The following is a 19102-nucleotide window of genomic DNA, read 5'->3' on the forward strand; positions in this document are numbered from 1 at the left end:
AATCGTCTTATACGCCGGCAAATACGGTAGTTATTCTCTAACATTCAGAATTCAGAGTAGAAATGAAGCTTCCAGCAATCAGTCAGATACTTGAAATCCCCATGCACTATTATAGCTTATCTCTATGTAGATTTTATAGACGGAATTAGCAAAGCATATATCTCTCAAAGTGCTCTGCAGGTCTGTTATGCACTCCTATAACAATGATTTCTTTTCATTTTAGTTTGATTCCTACTCAAATCACTCTATTATAGTAGACAGCCTTCAGGGGGGGTGCACATTTCTATAAATATTATGTTCTTTCCTTTCCTTGTGCCCTTTAATAAAGCCATTTCTATTTAATAAATTGTATGATTCTGTTGCCATATTCCAAGCATAAAATCCATTTAAATTTTATGGACCATATTTATAGTCACAATGTCAGTCCTTTCAGAACTCTTCTGCCTTTACATAAGTTAAGGAAAATGAAAGTGGTATGTTAATACTAAAAAGGACTTCATTTTTGTTTCATTATTTGGCCTTTTTTTTAACCCAAGATGGTCTTATGGAGAAGTACTCACGAGTACTATATACCAATTATGAAAGAATCCTAAGAAGTTCCCTGTCCGAATGAGGCAATCAAAATTATGAGGATCTCCTCAAGAGAGTCCCTGAAATACTCCACCTATAATTAAACTTTAAAAAAATAAGTGCAGGGCCAGCTGAGTGGCGTGTTGGTTAAGAACTGGCTTGGGACGCCAGCTCTGTGCAGCAGGACCCCAGTTCGGATCCCCCATGAGGGCCAGTGACACTGCACCCTCTACAGCTAAGATGGTGAACAACAGCTCAACCTAGAGCTGGGATGCCGTGAGTCGCCGGCAACAGCGTAGGCTGCAGCGGGCTGCCATGGGCTACCGTGTGTGGCCAGCAGCCAGCGTGAGCGGCCAGCAGCAGGTGTGAGCTGCCAAGAGCCACTGTGAGCGGCCATGCAGAGGCCGGAGGCCGATCTGCCTCACCCGGGAAGAGCGCAATGATAATACCAACATGGGCCAGTGAAGCAACGTCCTCCACAACTAGACTGAAGAACCAAAGGACAGCAACTTGTCTGCTCCCCTTCCCCGATTCCCCAACACCGTTACCCTCTCCCAATTCTCCAATAAAATCTTTAAAAAATAATAATAAATGCAGGTATAGGCCAAGTTACTAAGTAATTAATCATGGGTACTTTGACACATGACTTAGGAAGTTGTTGCCCAAAAGCAAAGACTCCTGTAAAATTTTTAAAAAACCAGATGTAATACAAAAGCCTGAAAACTAATGATATTCATTACTGAATACAAAAACTAGCCATGGATATTACACTGTTTTAAAACTAGTTTCAGAATGAAGATGGTTTATCTTGATGTTGATGATAACCAACTCAATAATTTAGTAAAGACTGAAGTGATTTACAGCAGTTTCCTATCATGATTTTTACTTTCCTGCTTTGCTAAAATGCAAAGGCGGTATGCAAACATTCTTGAATTGTAAGTTGCCTGAACATGAAAAAGAATTTTTATTTTCTCTTCTAAAAAGTCTTAAAAGGAAAGCTTTCATTATGTCCACTCAATGTTATAGGCAATCAATTAATTTAAATAAACACAGTAAATATCAATGGTGGCTTCTGTTTATCATAATTACAGATTTTCTCATTTCTCTCCCCAGAATAAATTTTAAAAGTTCTTACCTAATTCATAGAGATGTCCATCTACGTGAACTAATGCAATAAAATGAAGATCCACTTTTTCATCTATATTTGGTGCCTAGGAGGGAAAAATACATATTACATATGTTAGTAGTCAAACTAATCAATCAAGTACATGTAAACACATACAGATAATCTATCAAATGACGTGAGAGAGTATTTATCCAAAATAATTCAAGGCTTAACCTTTGATATGGTAGACAAAGAGTGAATATGTTTTCATTTATAACAACATGCTTACCCACCAAAAAGAAAAATGTCAACTAAAAGCATACCTTTCTTAATCTCAACAATCTAAAAACCTCAAGTTTTGTTCACCTTTAAAGCTCCAATGGTTAGCACAATGCCTGGTATATAGCAGATGCACAATGAATACTTGCTGAATTGAAATGAATGCATGAAGTGATTTCTCTAATTTTTGAAATTTGAAATACAAACGTTTTTAAAAATTTAATAATAGCATAGACAGTTCAAAAAACCAACTCTTTGTAAGTTAATTTTTAAGACATCAAGAAAGTTCTTCCCTGAATGACTTGACCTTGATAATCTCACTTTTTAAACAATGCAATATAAAGTGTTAGAATTAAAAAAAAAGTGTCTTCATTCATCTTAGATTCAAAAAGTTTAAAAATGAATTGGTGCAGGAAAATAATCCAAAAGATTAAAGGATAAGAGCAAATTAAAGTACAATGAACTATAGCCTATGATTTGATTTTTTCTCTTGCTTTCTTAGTGAACTATTTGAAATTAAAAGTATACCTTTGTGGTTTGTTTTTGTTGTCTTTTTTTTTGGTTACCAAATTCAATTTGCATGAGCAATATCTACTACATTTGTTAGACATTCAAGTAACATATGCAAAGTAAAGTAAATACATGATTAACTGCTAGTGTCTATAATTGCAGTGACTACAGTTAACACTAATATGTGTTACTATATATCAAATGTAAATGGTTTGAAATTAAATACAATCGTTATTAAATGCAAGTACAAATTTTAGAGGCAGAAGTTTTACAGAGGCATACCGGTAAATCAAATTATATCTCATATTACTTAACATCCTGTAAGTAACACAACAGTACCTTAACTCTAAAATGTATACTTTTCTCACCCTCTAGTAATTATATAATTTTTTATATAATTGTTGTCATTGTAATATGAAGTCTTCAGATGCGGAAATTAAAAGGTACACAAGAAACATTATCTTGGATTTACAATATGGTTCTAAAACATTTACAGATAGAATGACTCATCACGTTATTCTTCAGAGATTCTTTCACTCAAGTTTACGAATGAGAACCACAACAAAAATTGATGTGGCAAACGAGGGCTTCCTAACTTCAAGTTAGAAGTAAAGAATTCCGCAGTTGGTAGGAATCCAAGTTAACTGGTTTTTCTGTTGCTCCGATACTAGATTCCTCTCTACCACAGCCCCATCTTGTGGTAGGTACTATTGTGGTAGGTAAGGAGTCCCCAACAACAGGGAATTGTCCCTAGGTTTTGAGGCAGTGCATTCCATCTTTGGGCAGTGCTGTTAAAGTTCCCCTCAAACTGAGACAAAAAATGTTTTCCATCATCTTATACAAAGTCTAATCGCTCTTGAATATGGTATTCTTCAAATACTTAAAAATGGTGATAATGAGTCCTTTACTTCCCTGGTCTGACGATCAAATATATTAGTGATCATTCAATCCAATACCCTAATTTAACCAACGAGCAGCAGAGAATCTAGTTCTGCAAGTCTAAACCAACGCAATTCTTCAAACTACAAATTCAATTCTATAAAAAAACAAAACAAAACACTAGAAATAATTATTTATCCAACTAGGAAAAGATCTCGTTTTACTTAAGATATAATTCACCAATAAGATATCAAGTATTTTAAGACAAATATATCCTATAGCTTCTATATGTCATATTTGTCAGTAAATAAAACCATGCTAGAGATTAAAGTAATATGACTGGAGTCAGAGACCTAAATATGTACCCAATCCCTGTGAGCACTGGGTTTCTTACCTGTTTTGAGGTTTAAATAAAATGAATGAAAGTACACTGTAAACTGTTAAGTGTTATCTAAATATTATGTATTATTACAATATTAATACTATATTATCACAAATGTAAAAAAATCACTAAATCTAGTGACTCAAAATTGTGAGTCTTTTATCCAAAAGTGCATACTAAAGAATACAACACTCTGAAAAGGACATGAAAGGCCTTCAAATTATTATAAAAGGTAAGTAAAGTTAAAAACTTCTAAGCCTCCCACAAAACATCAGTACCTGTGATGAGCCCTTTTCTTTGGTCAACTTTAATTAGTCCGAAAGTCTGAAATCTGCAATTATCCAATTGCTTAAAAATTATTCTACCCAAAAACAAGAATAAATAAAAAGCAAATTCCAATAAGTTTTCTGATTCAAAAAGTGACCAATATATAATTAAACAAAAGGCAAAAACCAGAAGCTATAGGTTGGATCATTTTTACCTGCACTTATATATAATATTTTTATAAAGTTCCATAATTTAGAATACGTATCTCAAAGAATTAAAAACATAACAAATTAATCAGATAAAAATTAATACTAAATAGAAATGTCAAATTATAAACAAATATATTTTAAATTTATCATTGTATGGCACTTAATATATACCAGGCACTATTCTAAGTACGTTAATATTATTCACCAATTAATCATCATATAGATCGTACAAGGTAATATAGCTATACTCATTTTACTCAAGGAAACTGAGGCACAGAAGTGTTAAGTAACATGCTGTAGGTCACACAGCTATAAAGTGATGTAATTTGGTTTCAAATCCACGCAGTGTCATTCTAGAATCCTTAGTGTTCTTAACCACTAGGCTATGAAAATATTTATGAAGCTACAAAGCAATGGAATTAATATGGAGAAAAGATCAACAATATATAAAACAGGAAAAAACAATTTTTATGACGTGTTCAATTATATTTAGAATATTTTTAAGTACAAAGGAATTTATTCATATTTATAATAAATTGTGCCCAAGTCAGAATTTACAAAATTAGGATTTTACTGTGATCACTTGATTCGCCTTATATCTCCCTACTTTGCCAAGTAGTGTATGGCACGGCAGGAAAGCAACAAATATCAAATGAAAAATGAATAAAAATGACAAATGCACATTGTGACCCAATGAGGATAATGAAATAGACATCAGTTTGTTGATACTCAGCACAAATGAAACGCTGTTTTGATGACCATACTGATATTTGGTAAAAGCAGATGTTTAAGTGTCAAGACACCACTTCATAACTTGAGTATAGCTCTAGAGGAGTAAATAAGGGGGAGGGAACAAGGTTTGACACCAACTTTTTTTTTAAGCTTTAAATGTCTGTGTAATCAGAGTTCATCTGGCTTTAAAAGTCATGATGATTTATAAAAGTGTTAAGTTTCTTATAAAGATATGGCATACACCAAAACTTTCAGATGTAGCATTTGTAGGTAGGCTCTACCAAACCAGTCATTACCACTAACAGACGAAAACACCAGAGAGATTAGATCTGTAGGTGCCAAATCCTGCAGTTTACTTCAATTCTGAGATTATTAAAATTCTATCATCAACCTCAACATTTAAGATAATTAGCAAGATTACAAGAACAAATGTACTTTTTAATGCTATAGTTTGTTAATATTATCAACCTAAGAAGGAGAAATCATAAAATTTGTGGGAAGCCTACATCAATTCAAAGGAGAAAATCTTCACCTCCCACTTGGAAAGATGTTTAGAAACTGAATAGGCAGGGAAGATTGGATCAAGATTAACCAAGTACCTGAGCCACCTCAGGGAATAAAATAGTTTAGATGAAACACCCTACACCATGAAGGATTAGATTAAGGATAGAGTAAGTTAAGCACCCCAGAGCATGACAAGAGACTCAAGTCATGTTCAGAAACGTGGAAAAAAATAAATAAAGAGATGGCAAAGAACTCAGAAGGTACACAGCATTTGTTGACCTGAGTCAACTAAATGAAATCAGAAAGATGAAGGGTAAGAGAATACATATTTACTTTAACAACTAAAAGGAACTTAAACATTATCATGAATGTTGATCAGTATTCATCAAAAGGCAGGCACCCTTATGTGGGCAGGATATGGAGTGGAAAGATGAATGTTCACCAAGGCACTGGCGAGAGTCAAGCTAGACTGCAAAGCATAGAGGTATGCTTGCAATCTTATTGGGGCAGAAAAAGCTAATGGTTGAGTGAACCAAGAGGAAAGCACTTGAAAGACTGAAGAAGTTTAAGGGGAAAAAAAGGACTGTCCTTGTCACTGGAAGAGACGGAAGATTGACTACACTTACAACAGAATGGAGACCCATAGATGGTAGGCGTAAGAAGGGTCGCCAGCGACGAAGACGGAGAGATGGACTGGTAGCCTTTGCAGGGTCTACATGGTTACGTTTGACCCAGGGCAGGGATGCATGGTGACACAATGATGAGGCCTTCGTTCTGCAGTGGCTAGAATGAGGCTGTGATGAGGATGGCGAGGAGGACTACATAATTAAAAAAGAGAACATTTCACTTAGACCACGTTACTGGGCCATCATTTATTCTTAAAAGCAACGTATGGTCATGCTTGTATTTATATGGTCTACTACTTTTAATCAACTATAATCTAGAAAAAGATGGTAAATGAATATTGGTTAAAAGCGGGTAAAGTAGAAATATATAACCAAGGTATCAGGTTATATGCCATAGCTTCTGTAAGTGCACATCTAAAATATTTACAAATCCTCATTTGCATAGCAGACTCATGGCACTGATTATTTAGAAGCCACTAAAATGGGATTATATCAATTCTTTTTAAAAAAGGTATGCACATGCATAAAATATGTAACACATACAAACACAATAAGAATTAGGAGTAGAAGAAAACTGTATGGTGATAGCACTGGTAAAAAGAATTTCTTTGAGAGAATAAGCTCTAAGGGAAAAACAAAAATAATTCAAAATATAAAGAAAAGTGAAATAAACCCCTCTGAAGCGGATGACCTGCATAAACTATCCTCTTACTTAGGCTGACAAGTTAAATGGAAATGATCATGGCCTATCAGCCATTTTTTAGTAAACAATAGTATTTAGTAAATAACATGTATCAATCATTATGTGCCAGGCACTCTTTTAAGTATTTTACATGTGTCAATTTATTTACTCTCCCAGTAACCCATGAGATAGGTATTATAATTATTCCCATTTTACAAATAAGAAATCAGAGCACACAGAGGTTAAGTAATATAACCAATGCACACTGCAAGCACATGACAGGGCTGGGATTAAAACACAGGACATCTGTCTGGTTCTAGAATCCAATGCTCTATCAGTCACTACGTGTACAGCCTAAGTGGCTAAGAGAAGGATTTTAATAGTAATTTATGAGATCAGATTCGAATGAGAAGAGCAGTAATCCTCTTAAAATTAGGTATTTTGAGTGTCACCTTTTGTACGCTACTGTACCACAAAAACCTAAACTGACCCAACAGTTTTCTATGAAATAAACATGCTTACAATAACTTATTTATGGTAATTGAAATAATTTTACAATTGTCACCTCCAATAAATAACACCAGAACATGAAATAAAAAAATTTTTATTTGCATGACAAAATTATAATCACTTATAACCATAATAAGAAGCAATAAGAATAGTGATATAAACCCTTGCTTAGTGATAATGTTGATTTCATTAACCATGACCTAGTCTCTTTAGGAAAATGAAAGGATTTTCCCTGAATGATTTCTAAAACTCATTCAACCCTGAAATTTTTATGATCCTACTTAGTACTTTCAATCTATGTAAATAACAGCAACCTAAAATAAAGTTACTATTGTGATGAGGGTTTAAAAAACATGTTTGTGAATACTTCACAATAAGAATCAGTCAATCAGAAATACATAAATGAATCCTATACTTGGCTCTATATGGGAACAAAGGTGTATATAATAAAGTGTCTACTCTCACAGATACAGCCTAATCAGAAGTTTGTCATATTCAATCTGATTACATTTAAATAAGAGAAAGATAAGGAAGGTAAGAATGGGTGAAAAGAAAAAGGGATATAGACGAAAAAGACAAAAAAATAAAGAGAGGAAGAGAGTTGCCAATGAGTAAAGGAGAAAACAAAACAAAATTTTTCTAAGAGTCTGGAGAGGGAGACATTACTAAGACAGAAGCAGCAGTGAAGGTGTACACTGAAAAAATGTGTAACGTTTGGGCAGGTGAAATGAGAAAGGTATTCTAGTAAAGAATTCAGTGTGAGAAAAAGAACAGAAATAGCAACAAATAGGACATGTTCAGAGGACTAGACTATCAGGTCTGTGATTTGATTTTATCCTTTCAATCTAAAAAGTTCGCCTGTTACTTTATGGATGATGGTAGAGGACATGAGGGTCCTGGGTCAGAGAAAAAGGACATTACTCACAACACAGAAAGGAGCATGATCATCAGTATGCTTGTGTCAATTCACATGAGGGCAGTGCAGAGGGCCCAGATGGATGACTATACAGGAGAGGAACACTGAGTTTGGGGAAACCGACATTTTATAGCAAGCAGTAAGCAAACGTACTCTTTGTTCTAGAACAGAGGTCCACAAACTGCAGCTCGCAAGCCACATGCGGCTCTTTGGGTACATTCCGTCTCAAAAGTTTGCTGACCCCTGAAGAGCCAATCCTGTCCCTCACAACAATTTAAAAATTATTCGAGAGCCATAAATATATATTTTACATAATCACCATTATGTGAATAATATCCTTTAAAATTTTTATAAATGAAACTATGATAGTTTCGTTTTCAATTTTACTTCAGAGCCATATGCACGTACCCCAAGAGCCGCATATGGCTCGCCAGCCGCAGTTTGCTGACCCCTGGCAGCTCTTCCATCTCAAAAGTTTGCTGACCCCTGTTCTAGAAGCAGACATTACCTCATCTACCACTACTGCTTACTGAGAAAAGCAATTTCCAGTTTTAAGTATGATGGCCCTCTTTTTTGCCATTTTTTAAGAACTTTTTTTAAAACTTAAAAAAAAAAATTCCAATATACAGAGTTACAAAAACAAAAATACAGAAAACACCTTGATTTGCCTATGACATTTTACCCTAACTTCCTTTATCATCTTGCTTACACTCCTATCTCTTCCTTGCTCTGTACATACGTTTTTGAACGGTCTGAGGGTAAGTTATATATATCTATATCTATATCTATATATAGATAGATAGATATATATCATGGCCCTTTACTCCTAAATACTTCAGTATTTCCTAAGACTAAGAAAATTCTCTTACATAACAGTAGTCATCACCTTCAAATGTTATATAGATATACTTTTGTCTATTGTCCATCCATATTTTAATTTTGTCAGTCGATCTATTCATGTCCTTTGTAGCATGTTTCCTCAGGATTTAATCTAGAAACAGGTATTAACTTATCATATCTCTTTAGTATCTAACTTGGAAAATTTCCAAGTCTTTGTTTTTTATGACATTAACACATAGCTCCTTCACCTATTTTCTAATAAAGTTTTCAACATTAAAAAAAATCATGCTCTCTGTGAATACAAACAATTTTACTTCTTCCTTTCTAACACATATGCCTTTTATTTCTCTTTCTTTCCTAATTGCACTGGCTAGGACCTCTAGTACAATAATGAATTTCATTGATTTTCACTTTCTCCTGCGTGCTTTGGGTTTAAGTTATATGTATGTTATGTCTTCTTGGTGAATTGACTTATTTATCCTTAGGTAATGTCAAAGGTTATATGCCTTGTTCTGAAGTCCATTTCATTGAATGTTAATATACTTATTCCAGTTTTTTTTATTCGTGTTTGCATTGTACATCTTTTCCCATTCTTTTAATTTTAATCTTTCCATGTCTTTATATTAAAGTGACTTTCTTCTAGACAGCATATAATTGAGTCTTGCTGTTTACCAATATGATAACCTTTCTTTCAATATGTATGTTTACATTTAGACCATTTACATTTTATTAATTTCATTTAATTATTAATATGGTTGTATTAAAATCTGTCATCTTGCCAGTTATCTATTTTTTTTCACCTGTTCTTTGTTCTTTTTCTGCTTTTTTTGGATTTTTATGATTCCATTTTATCTCTACTACTATCTTATTGTTTATACTTCTTTTTACCTTTTTGAGTAATTGCCCTAAGATTTACAATATATACCTTTAGTCAGTGTACCTTCAAATACTATTACACCACTTCATATGTAGTGTAAGAATGTTACAGCAGTATTATCCCAATTTCTTCCTCTCATCCTCTGTGCTAGTCATACATTTTATTTTTACATATACTATAGATTTATAGTAACATTGTTACTATTTTTTATTTGGACAGTAAATTACCTCTAAAACAGATTTAAGAAGAATAAAATTTATTTTATATTTACCTTCAATTGTTCCATTTCCAGTGCTCTCCATTCTTTGTATAGATCCAAGTTGTAGTCCAGGTAAGCTGGTAATGTATTGTCTCAGGATTTGTTTGTGTCAAAGTCTTTAGTTTTGAAAGATATTTTTGCTCTATTGAATTCTTTCAGCACTTTAAAAATGCCATTCCATTGTTCTGGCTTATATAACTCTGATGAGAAAACTGCTAATTTTTCTTTGTTCCTCTGTGTCTAATGTGTCTTTTTCTCTGTCTTCCATGAACATTTTGCATTTATCTTTGTTTTCAGCAGTATGAATATTATCTCAGTGTGTGTGTGCATGTGTGTGTGTGTGTGTGTGTTTGTGTGTGTGTGTGTGTGTTTTAGAGGGTAGGAATATTTATATTACCTAGTGTTCTCTGAGATTCTTGAAGCTGTTTGACATCTTTATTTTTTGCAAAATAGTTGGATATAGTGCCTTTTTTTTTTTTCAGTCATATGCCCACTCCTCACCCCCACCTCTCTCTTTTCCTTCTGGGATTCTACTTTCATGTATTAAATGATTTGCAATTGCCCCACAGCTCTTGGATACTCCAGAATTTTTGTTGTTGTTGCTGTTGTCTTTTTCCCATGATATTTAATTTTTACGACTCAGTTTAAATAAATGTCTAGTGATTTATCTTTACATTTACTGATTCTTTCCTTAATTTTGTTTTCCTAATTTTGAGTCTACTGGAGAACCCATTAAAAGCATTTGTCATTTCTGGTACTGTGTTTTTAATTACTAGCATTTGTTTCATTCTCTCTCCACGTTGATGTTCCCCACCTGTTGGTATATGCTGTCTACCCTTTCTACTTGAGCCTTTAATATATTAGTCATAGTTATTTTAAATTGCATCTGACAGTTCCAACATCTGGATCATATGTGAGTCAGATTCTGTTGATTGCTTTGTTTCATGATAGTGTGTTATTGTTTCCTTTTTTGTCTTGTAATTTTTGGTTAAAAGGCACACATCTTGTGTGGGAGCACAGAGGCTGAGATAAAGTCTTTATGCCGGGAAATGAGCATGCTTTTTCTTCTGCTAAGCCTTTAGTGTGTGGAGTTGAGTCAATCTAGTGAGGAGTTGTGCTATTTTGGTTTTGTTTTTGCTATGGTTACTCACCATCTTAAAATTAATCTCACATTACCTGTGCTTAGGGTAGCAGCTCAGTTGCTGGATACTTTCTTTTTCAGAGTTCTTGTTCCAGTCACAGTTTAGACTTTTATTTAGAGTCTATACCTCAGAAAAAGTCTCTCTTCATGTCTTTGACTCCCCTTTTCCCCGACTTTTGAAACTTGTTTCTTGCTGCCTACAGGTCCAATGGTAGGAAAGTGGAGGCATTCTTTGTTGATCTGGTTCAGCCTCCATCATAGACTATCTCAAGAACAAGGCTTTCTAAGGGATTCTTCCCTCCTCCATTGATTTCTCTCAAAGGAGTTTCCTGCCTCTCCCCTTATCTGTTCTATTCCCCAGATAAGGTTTTCTGTCTCAGAATCTGTGTTTTTTTTTTTCCATAAAGGAGAATAATCTAGCCTGGTGCCTTTCCCAAAGGAGAAGCTGCTCCCGTCTCCCAGGCCTGCATGTTAGGGCTCTCTCCTGCCTTGTCCCCAGCCTACTACTAAGCACTCAGTAAGGAGTGCTTGTAAGCTCCCCTTTTGGGGCTGTGCAGAGGGATTTTACAGTGTCATGCTAGCTTACCCTTGGGGTTTAGCAATTTGTTAAAATTTTTAGCATTTTGCTTTTTTCACTATCCATATATTTTAGGCATCTATTTACTTCAATAAGTATATTTCTACATTATTTTTCATATCAACATATTTCTTAAAAAGATGTACCATAAATATATTATCGCCTTTTTAGGTTGTTTCCAGTTTTCTACAATTATAAACCATGATGTAGTGAATGTGTTCACACAGGTATGTGTGTTCAGTCAGTCAACAATATGTTCATCAGTCAACAATAATAGCTACCACTGAGTACTTACTATTGTGTACCAAATGTCCTAAAGATGCTAAAGATTCTTATCATAACCTATAAGGTAGAAATTATTATCATTTCTATTTAAAGATATCATTTTTGCCCAAACTCTACCACATTATCTATGGGTGATTTTAGCCCTCTTTTTGCTCATCACTTTTTCCAATGTAAACTTATATAAGAGCAAGTAATGAAAAAACAAAGGATAAGTTCAAAAGTATACCCCACTAAATGAGTTCCATATATTAAGGTGTATGTGTGTGTGTATCTGGCAACTCTGGCAACTGTTCCACAGCATAAGAAGTAGGATCATGCATTACTATATTATGGCTATTTTACTTGTAATACCTTGTAAAGCTTAGGCAGGGAAAGTTTTTATCCACTATCTTACTGCCTGAGTGCCAGCACACTATTGTTTTTAATAAGTAAATTAATATGTTGAGATCTTAAATATTAGAACCAATAATTCTAAATTTTTACTGCAGTCATATTTATTTCTACCTCCTGTTAAATAAACACAATGTACACACATTTTCTCCCACTGTACAATCTGTAAAGACAATTTAATTCATAATATAGACATAATAGTATGTGTCACATATATTTTCAATTCCAATGGAAGTTTATATAACTCAGGAAGACTTTTGAGCAATATTTCAGTAGATGAAAGGGCTTTGATATAAAGTGTGCTATTACAGAATCTTAAAATCCCTAGGCTTTCTTCTTAGAATTATGAAGGTTAAAGACACACCAACTTTTAGTTTCCTAATATTAGCTGTCAATGCAGTTGCTTTAGCAACTAAATTAGCCTTGCTTTCAAATATAAAAATTTAAAATATGAGCTGAATCTTGAAGACTAAATATCCAATTTCTCACATTGTTTTCCATACTACCTGAAAATGATCAAATATCTATAATTTATTCTTGAGTCTTTTAGAAGTTTTAATGAAGAGTTCACTTTTTCAAGTGTCTAAATAAGGAACTCAGTTCCTCAGTTTTTCAGTTCTGGTTCAGAAATACAAAATTTCTTTAAAAATTATGTATTTCATTAAAATTATTATTAACATCACTGTTTGCCAGAATATTAACCCTGAACTTGTGTCCTCTCTGCTTGCTGTGTTGGGTATTGCAATAGGATAATGTGCGACTTCATATACACCACTTTACATGTCATATAAACCTATCTCTTCATTAGGTTCTAGGTTTGGAAAAACCTAGAATAGGCTTTTCAGAAACCCTAAGAATTTTAAAGCAGGTTAAATGTTTTGCTCTTCAGAAAGAACTCTAAAGAAATTTAATACATTACTTTTGCATGGAAGAAGTAGGTACAGATATTCATTGCAAGAGATTTTTAAGCATTTGATCCTGACTTAAATCCTCTCAGAATTAAAAGGAAAAAAAATGTGTAAACCGGTCGGAGAAGTAACTACATTCTTACCCTTTCAACAACTAACTTAATCTGCCATAGGTTATGAAAAGAAATAAAATTATAATGTAATGCATACATGTATGAGGATGTGTGTGCATATGTATGAGAACATGTACACATACATAAAACTTTAAAAGTTTAAAACCAAAATTATAATTCTAAATGGATTTCTGTAGATTTTCAAGTAAACTTCAGTACAATGCTTTAGATTACATGAAATTCAAGGTCCAAATTTAAAATAGGAAAACAAAACCACATTACGCAAAAGATGCAAATTTTCCTACATGATCAGTTGGCAAAGAAGTCAAACATGGGCTATGTATCAAAATTCACAAAATACCACTACATAGTCTATGGAAAATCTGGGCAATGGCATATTTCTTCATTTTGCTCACCTAATAAATCAATATGCCCAAAGATTTTAAGATACTCTTGACTTTTATACCCTACTGGTTTAAAAACTGAGTTTTCTCACTTCCATTTATAATTCTTCATGTCAGAAACTGCTATCAATATAATTGCCTATATCCCTACATGTTACATTAAACTCAAGTTTAACATCGTTAAGCTGGCCAAACTAAGTCCCAGAAATTTTATTTTACTTTTTTACTATCTGAAGAATAGCCCCAAATAGGATTCTCATTTACTACAAATGAAAAAATCTTAAATTCTAACACAGCCATCTGTTTTGGAGAGCTCTGATTTAAAACAAAATAAACACAAAAACCCACCATTCCCAAACACAACCACGACTCTATTTTTATTGCTGAAGACATTTTTATAGAAGAGGTACATCTAGTCAGATCTGAAAGAGTAAACTGATGGGTTTTGACTAAGAAATTTCCTTTATAGTAACAGTATAATAGCTCCATTTTCAAAACCTTGATATTGGGGGGGGGGGGAAGAAGAAAACAAAAGGAGATGAAGAAAGATGAAATAAAAAGGAAAAAAAGGGCAATTTTGATCCATTTTAGGACAAAACATTTGTTAACTTAAGAAAGGAAAAAAATGTATAAACAAGGTGGAGAAGTGACTACATTCTTACCCTTTCAACAACTAACTTAATCAATTTTTATATCATTTGTTTAGTGATATTAGATAAAGAACTGATTACATGCATGGAGACATGGTGTCAGTGCTTGAAATTAGAGAACAAAAAGGAACCATTTCAATATTATTTTCCCCACTATGACCAATCCTAATTTGTACTCCCTCCTTCAAACTCAGCTCTCCCATTCAGCTCCATACATACTCTTTAATCATGCCTGTATTCAAGGAATGATACGCAAAAGGAATGACAACAACAAAAAAAGGTAAAAGGCAAAGGAGCTAGTCTCAATTTTAAGGATGAAATAAAATGAAGTTGCCAAAAAACGATTTACCTTAAGTCTTGTTGGAATGGAATAAAGAAAATGGGGTATGGAAAGCAAGTGGAAAAAAAAAAGAAAGATCAGAAAGTTGCAATTTCAGATTTCTTGACAAAACTGGACTATACAGATTAAAATGCATGATACTTTTCATCAGAGTCCATTTACTGTCTCCATGATTCTTCCAAAAAAACCAGGAACCTAAATGGTACATTATATAAGAAGTAAGTTTCTTCCTAATACCATCACAGTTTCTTTCAAAGTCAAGGGTAGAACAAAATAAATCCCTAAAGAAGGACAATAAATGTAATCATATTAATTCCTTACAATTCTAACATAATCAAAATAACTAAAAACTATACTCCAGGGTAAAATGAAACCAGTCAAACTATTTATACATTTAATGAAAATGAAACTTAACACTATTTTCACCCACTGAAATTTGCATTGAATGGGCCAAAATAGCCCACTACACACACACACACACACACACACACACACACACACACACAGATTTATCTTTAATTATGAATGCATGTATATGAATACATACTTGAAATCAGAATTTACTTACTATTTACCTAATAGTCAAATAAACCTTCTCTTATAGAATAACACTAACCAAAATAGATAGTTCACTGTAAATTAATTACAATTTAATCTCATAATTTATTGGGTTGTCGGAAAAGTCATGACGTATTTTTTCTATGTTTCTCGTTGCAAAAATGCGTCATGACTTTTCCGACAACCCAACAAATTCATGTCATAAACTTTTTAAAAGATCTTTGAACAATCATTAGCAATCAAACATATTATTTCCCTCTTATCAAACAAGCCAAATATTAAAAATGGAATTCAATGCTGGCAAGGGCTATTTTTGAGGGTATTTCCACTGAAGAGATCCTTGAAGACACAAACTACATCTTATTCATCTTGGTATATACAGCTCCTAGCACAATACTTGGCATAGTAAGTGCTCAAACAGGTTATTTGGTTGATCAAATAAAAGAAAGACAATCTCATATTATGTAACATGAACCTTAAAAATGTTCATTTCTTTGACTCAAGGTAATTTTATCTACAAGAAACTAACTATCTTAAAGAAAGAACCTAGAATGAGTACATGGATAACAAAGATATTCAATGAAGTTATATTTTTAACTTGAAAAAATGGAAACAATCAAAACACCAAAAGTTAAGGAAATTGAAAAGTAAATTATAGTTCATTCAACATGAGAGCATACAGCCATGAAGAATTATTTATGAACAAAGTTTTGATGAAATAAGAAAAAGCTCACAAAAACTGTTAAGAAAAAAAATCCCACAAAACTGTTTGATATCAACTGTTTAGTTTCTGTGTGTAATTTTTATTTTTAGTTAAAATATTTTTTTTTATTTTCAATTATAATTGACAGTCAATATTACTTTATATTAGTTTCAGGTGTACAGAAGAGTAGCTAGATATTTACATAATTTATGAAGTTATCCCCTCAATTAGTCTAGTAATCACTTGGCACTATACATAGTATTACAATATTCTTGACTATATTCCCTATACTGTACTTTACATCTCTGTATTTTGCAACTACCAATTTGTACTTAATCCCTTCACCTTTTTCACCCAACCTCCCCAATCCCCTCAACCCCTGACAATCTGGTAAATATTAGTTTGTTCTCTGTATCTATGACTCTGTTTCTGGCTTTGTTGTTGTTCTTTATTTTGTTCTTTAGATTCCATATATAAATGAGACCATATGGTATTTGTCTTTCTAACTTATTTCACTTAGCATAATACCCTCTAAATCCACCCATATTGTCATAAATAGTAAGAGTTCATTCTTTTTTACAGTAGAGTAATACTCGATTGTATATACAGAGGGTGCCAAAAAATATATGCACATTTTAAGAAGGGAAAACTGTATTTCAATTGTAATACTCAATATATACTGATAAAAAAATGAATACAAGTCACATTTGAGTTCTGCAATTACAAGAGGTGCTCAAAATGGTTACCATCAGCCTCCAGACACTTCGGATTATGGCGAACTACTGCTTGGGCAACACTGACCAAAGTGTCCACTTGTATACATTTTTTTTTGGCACCCTGGGTATGTACCACTTATTCTTTATCCAATTGTCTATTGACATGCCTTGGCTATTGTGAACAATGCTGCAGTAAACATAGGAGTGCATATATCTTTTTGCATTAGTATTTTGGATTTCTTTGGATAAATACCCACCAGTGGAATTGCTGGGTCATAAGGTAGTTCTATTTTTAATTTTTTGAGGAACCTCCAAATCGTTTTCCATAGTAGCTGCACCAATTTGCAATCCCACCAACAGTATATGACGGTTCCCTTTACTCTACATCCTTGGCCAACACATGTTTGTTGATTTACTGATGATGACGATTCTGACAGGTGTGAGGTGGTATCTCATGGTGGTTTTCATTTCCATTTCTCTGATGACTAATGACATTAAGCATCTTTTCATATGTCTATTGACCATGTCTATGTCCTTTTTGGAGAAATGTCTATTCAGGTCCTCTGCCCATTTTTTAATTGTTGGTTTTCAGTTGTACGAGTTCTTGATAAATTTTGGATATTAACCCCTTATCAGATGTATCACTGACGAATATCTTCTCCCTTTTAGCAGGTTGTTTTTCGTTTTGTTTTGTTCATGGTTTCTTTTGCTGCACAAAAACTTTCTAGTTTGATGTAATCCCATTTGCTTATTTTTTTCTTTTGTTTCCCTTGCCTGAGGAGATATATCAGAAAAAATATTACTAAGAGTAATGTCCAAGGGTTTACTGCCTATATTTTCTTCTAGGAGTTTTATGGTTTGGGGTATTATATTTAAGTGTTTAAACCACTTTGAGTTTATTCTTATATATAAGGACGTGGTCCAATTTCATTTTTTTGCATGTATCAGTCCAGTTTTCCCAACACCATTTACTGAATATACTGTCTTTACCCCATTGTATATTCTTGCCTCTTTTGTCACAGATTAAATAACCATACAAGCGTGGGTTTATTTCTGGGCCCTGTATTCTGTTCCATTGATCTACATGTCTGTTTTTAATGTCACTACCATGCTGTTTTGATTACTATGGCCTTGTAGTATAGTTTGTTATCAGGTAACATGATACTTCCAATTTTGTTCTTTCTCAAGACTGCTGTGGTGATTCGGGGTCTTCTATGATTCCATATAAATTTTAGGATTATTTGTTCTACTTCTATGAAAAATGCCATTGATATTTTGATAGGGATTGCATTGAATCTATAGGTTGCTTTGGAAAGTATGGACATTTAAACTATGTTAATTCTTGTTATCCATTAGCACAGTATATGTTCCATTTGTATCTTCTTCAATTTCTCTCTTCATTGTCTTATAATTTTTTGAGTACAGGTTTTTTTATGTCCTTCATTAAATTTATTATAAAGTATTTTTTTTAAAATGTAATGGTAAATGGGATTTTTTTTTCTTTTTTTTTTTTTTTTTAGCAGAGCCATCCTGCCACCTGTTGGCAGCTCAATGGCAGCTCAGGCTGGGCTGGGACTCAAACAGCTGTTGCTCAGAGCTCACTCTTGAGTGAGCTCTTAACCAACTGAGCCACTGGGCTGGCCCAATGGGATTGTTTTCTTAATATCTCTTTCTGATAGTTCATTATTGGTGTATAAAAATGCAACTGATTTCTGAATATTAATTTTGTATTCTGTCACTTCACTGAATTCATTTACCAGTTCTAATAGTTTTTTGGTGGAATATTTGGGATTTTCTATATACATAGTATCATGTCACCTGCAAATAATGAGTTTTACTTCCTCCTTTCCAATTTGGGTGACTTTTATTTCTTTTTCTTATTTGATTGCTGTGGCTATGACTTCTAATGCTATGTTAAGTGATGAAAGTGGACATTCTTGTCTTAGTCCTGATCTTTAAGAAAATGCTTTTAGCTTTTTCCTGTTGAGTATGATGTTAGCTGTAAGTCTGTCACATACGACCTTTACTATGTTCCTTCTATTCCCACTTTGCTGACAATTTTTATCATAAATGGATGCTGGATTTTTTCAAACAGTTTTTCTGTATCCATTGATATGATCATATGATTTTTATCTTTCATTCTGTTTATGTGGTGTATCATGCTAATTGA

General features: G+C 33.3%; 1 protein-coding gene across 3 annotated transcripts in view; it reads right to left on the reverse strand.

The window, feature by feature from the left end:
• The window catches only part of UCHL3 (ubiquitin C-terminal hydrolase L3), a 44998-nt gene that overhangs the window by 4804 nt on the left and 21092 nt on the right, over positions 1-19102 (reverse strand). For 2 of the 3 annotated variants that reach the window (XM_019628684.1, XM_019628683.1), the window contains exon 7: positions 5887-6255. In XM_019628684.1, the coding sequence (XP_019484229.1) occupies positions 5902-6255 (354 nt within the window). In that variant the 3' untranslated portion in view covers positions 5887-5901. Of the gene's footprint in view, positions 1-1705; positions 1782-5886; positions 6256-19102 lie in introns of those variants that run through there. The other variant, XM_019628685.1, reaches the window with a different exon arrangement.

Source organism: Hipposideros armiger, unplaced genomic scaffold, assembly GCF_001890085.2.
Source record: "Hipposideros armiger isolate ML-2016 unplaced genomic scaffold, ASM189008v1 scaffold_806, whole genome shotgun sequence".
Lineage (NCBI taxonomy): Eukaryota > Metazoa > Chordata > Mammalia > Chiroptera > Hipposideridae > Hipposideros > Hipposideros armiger.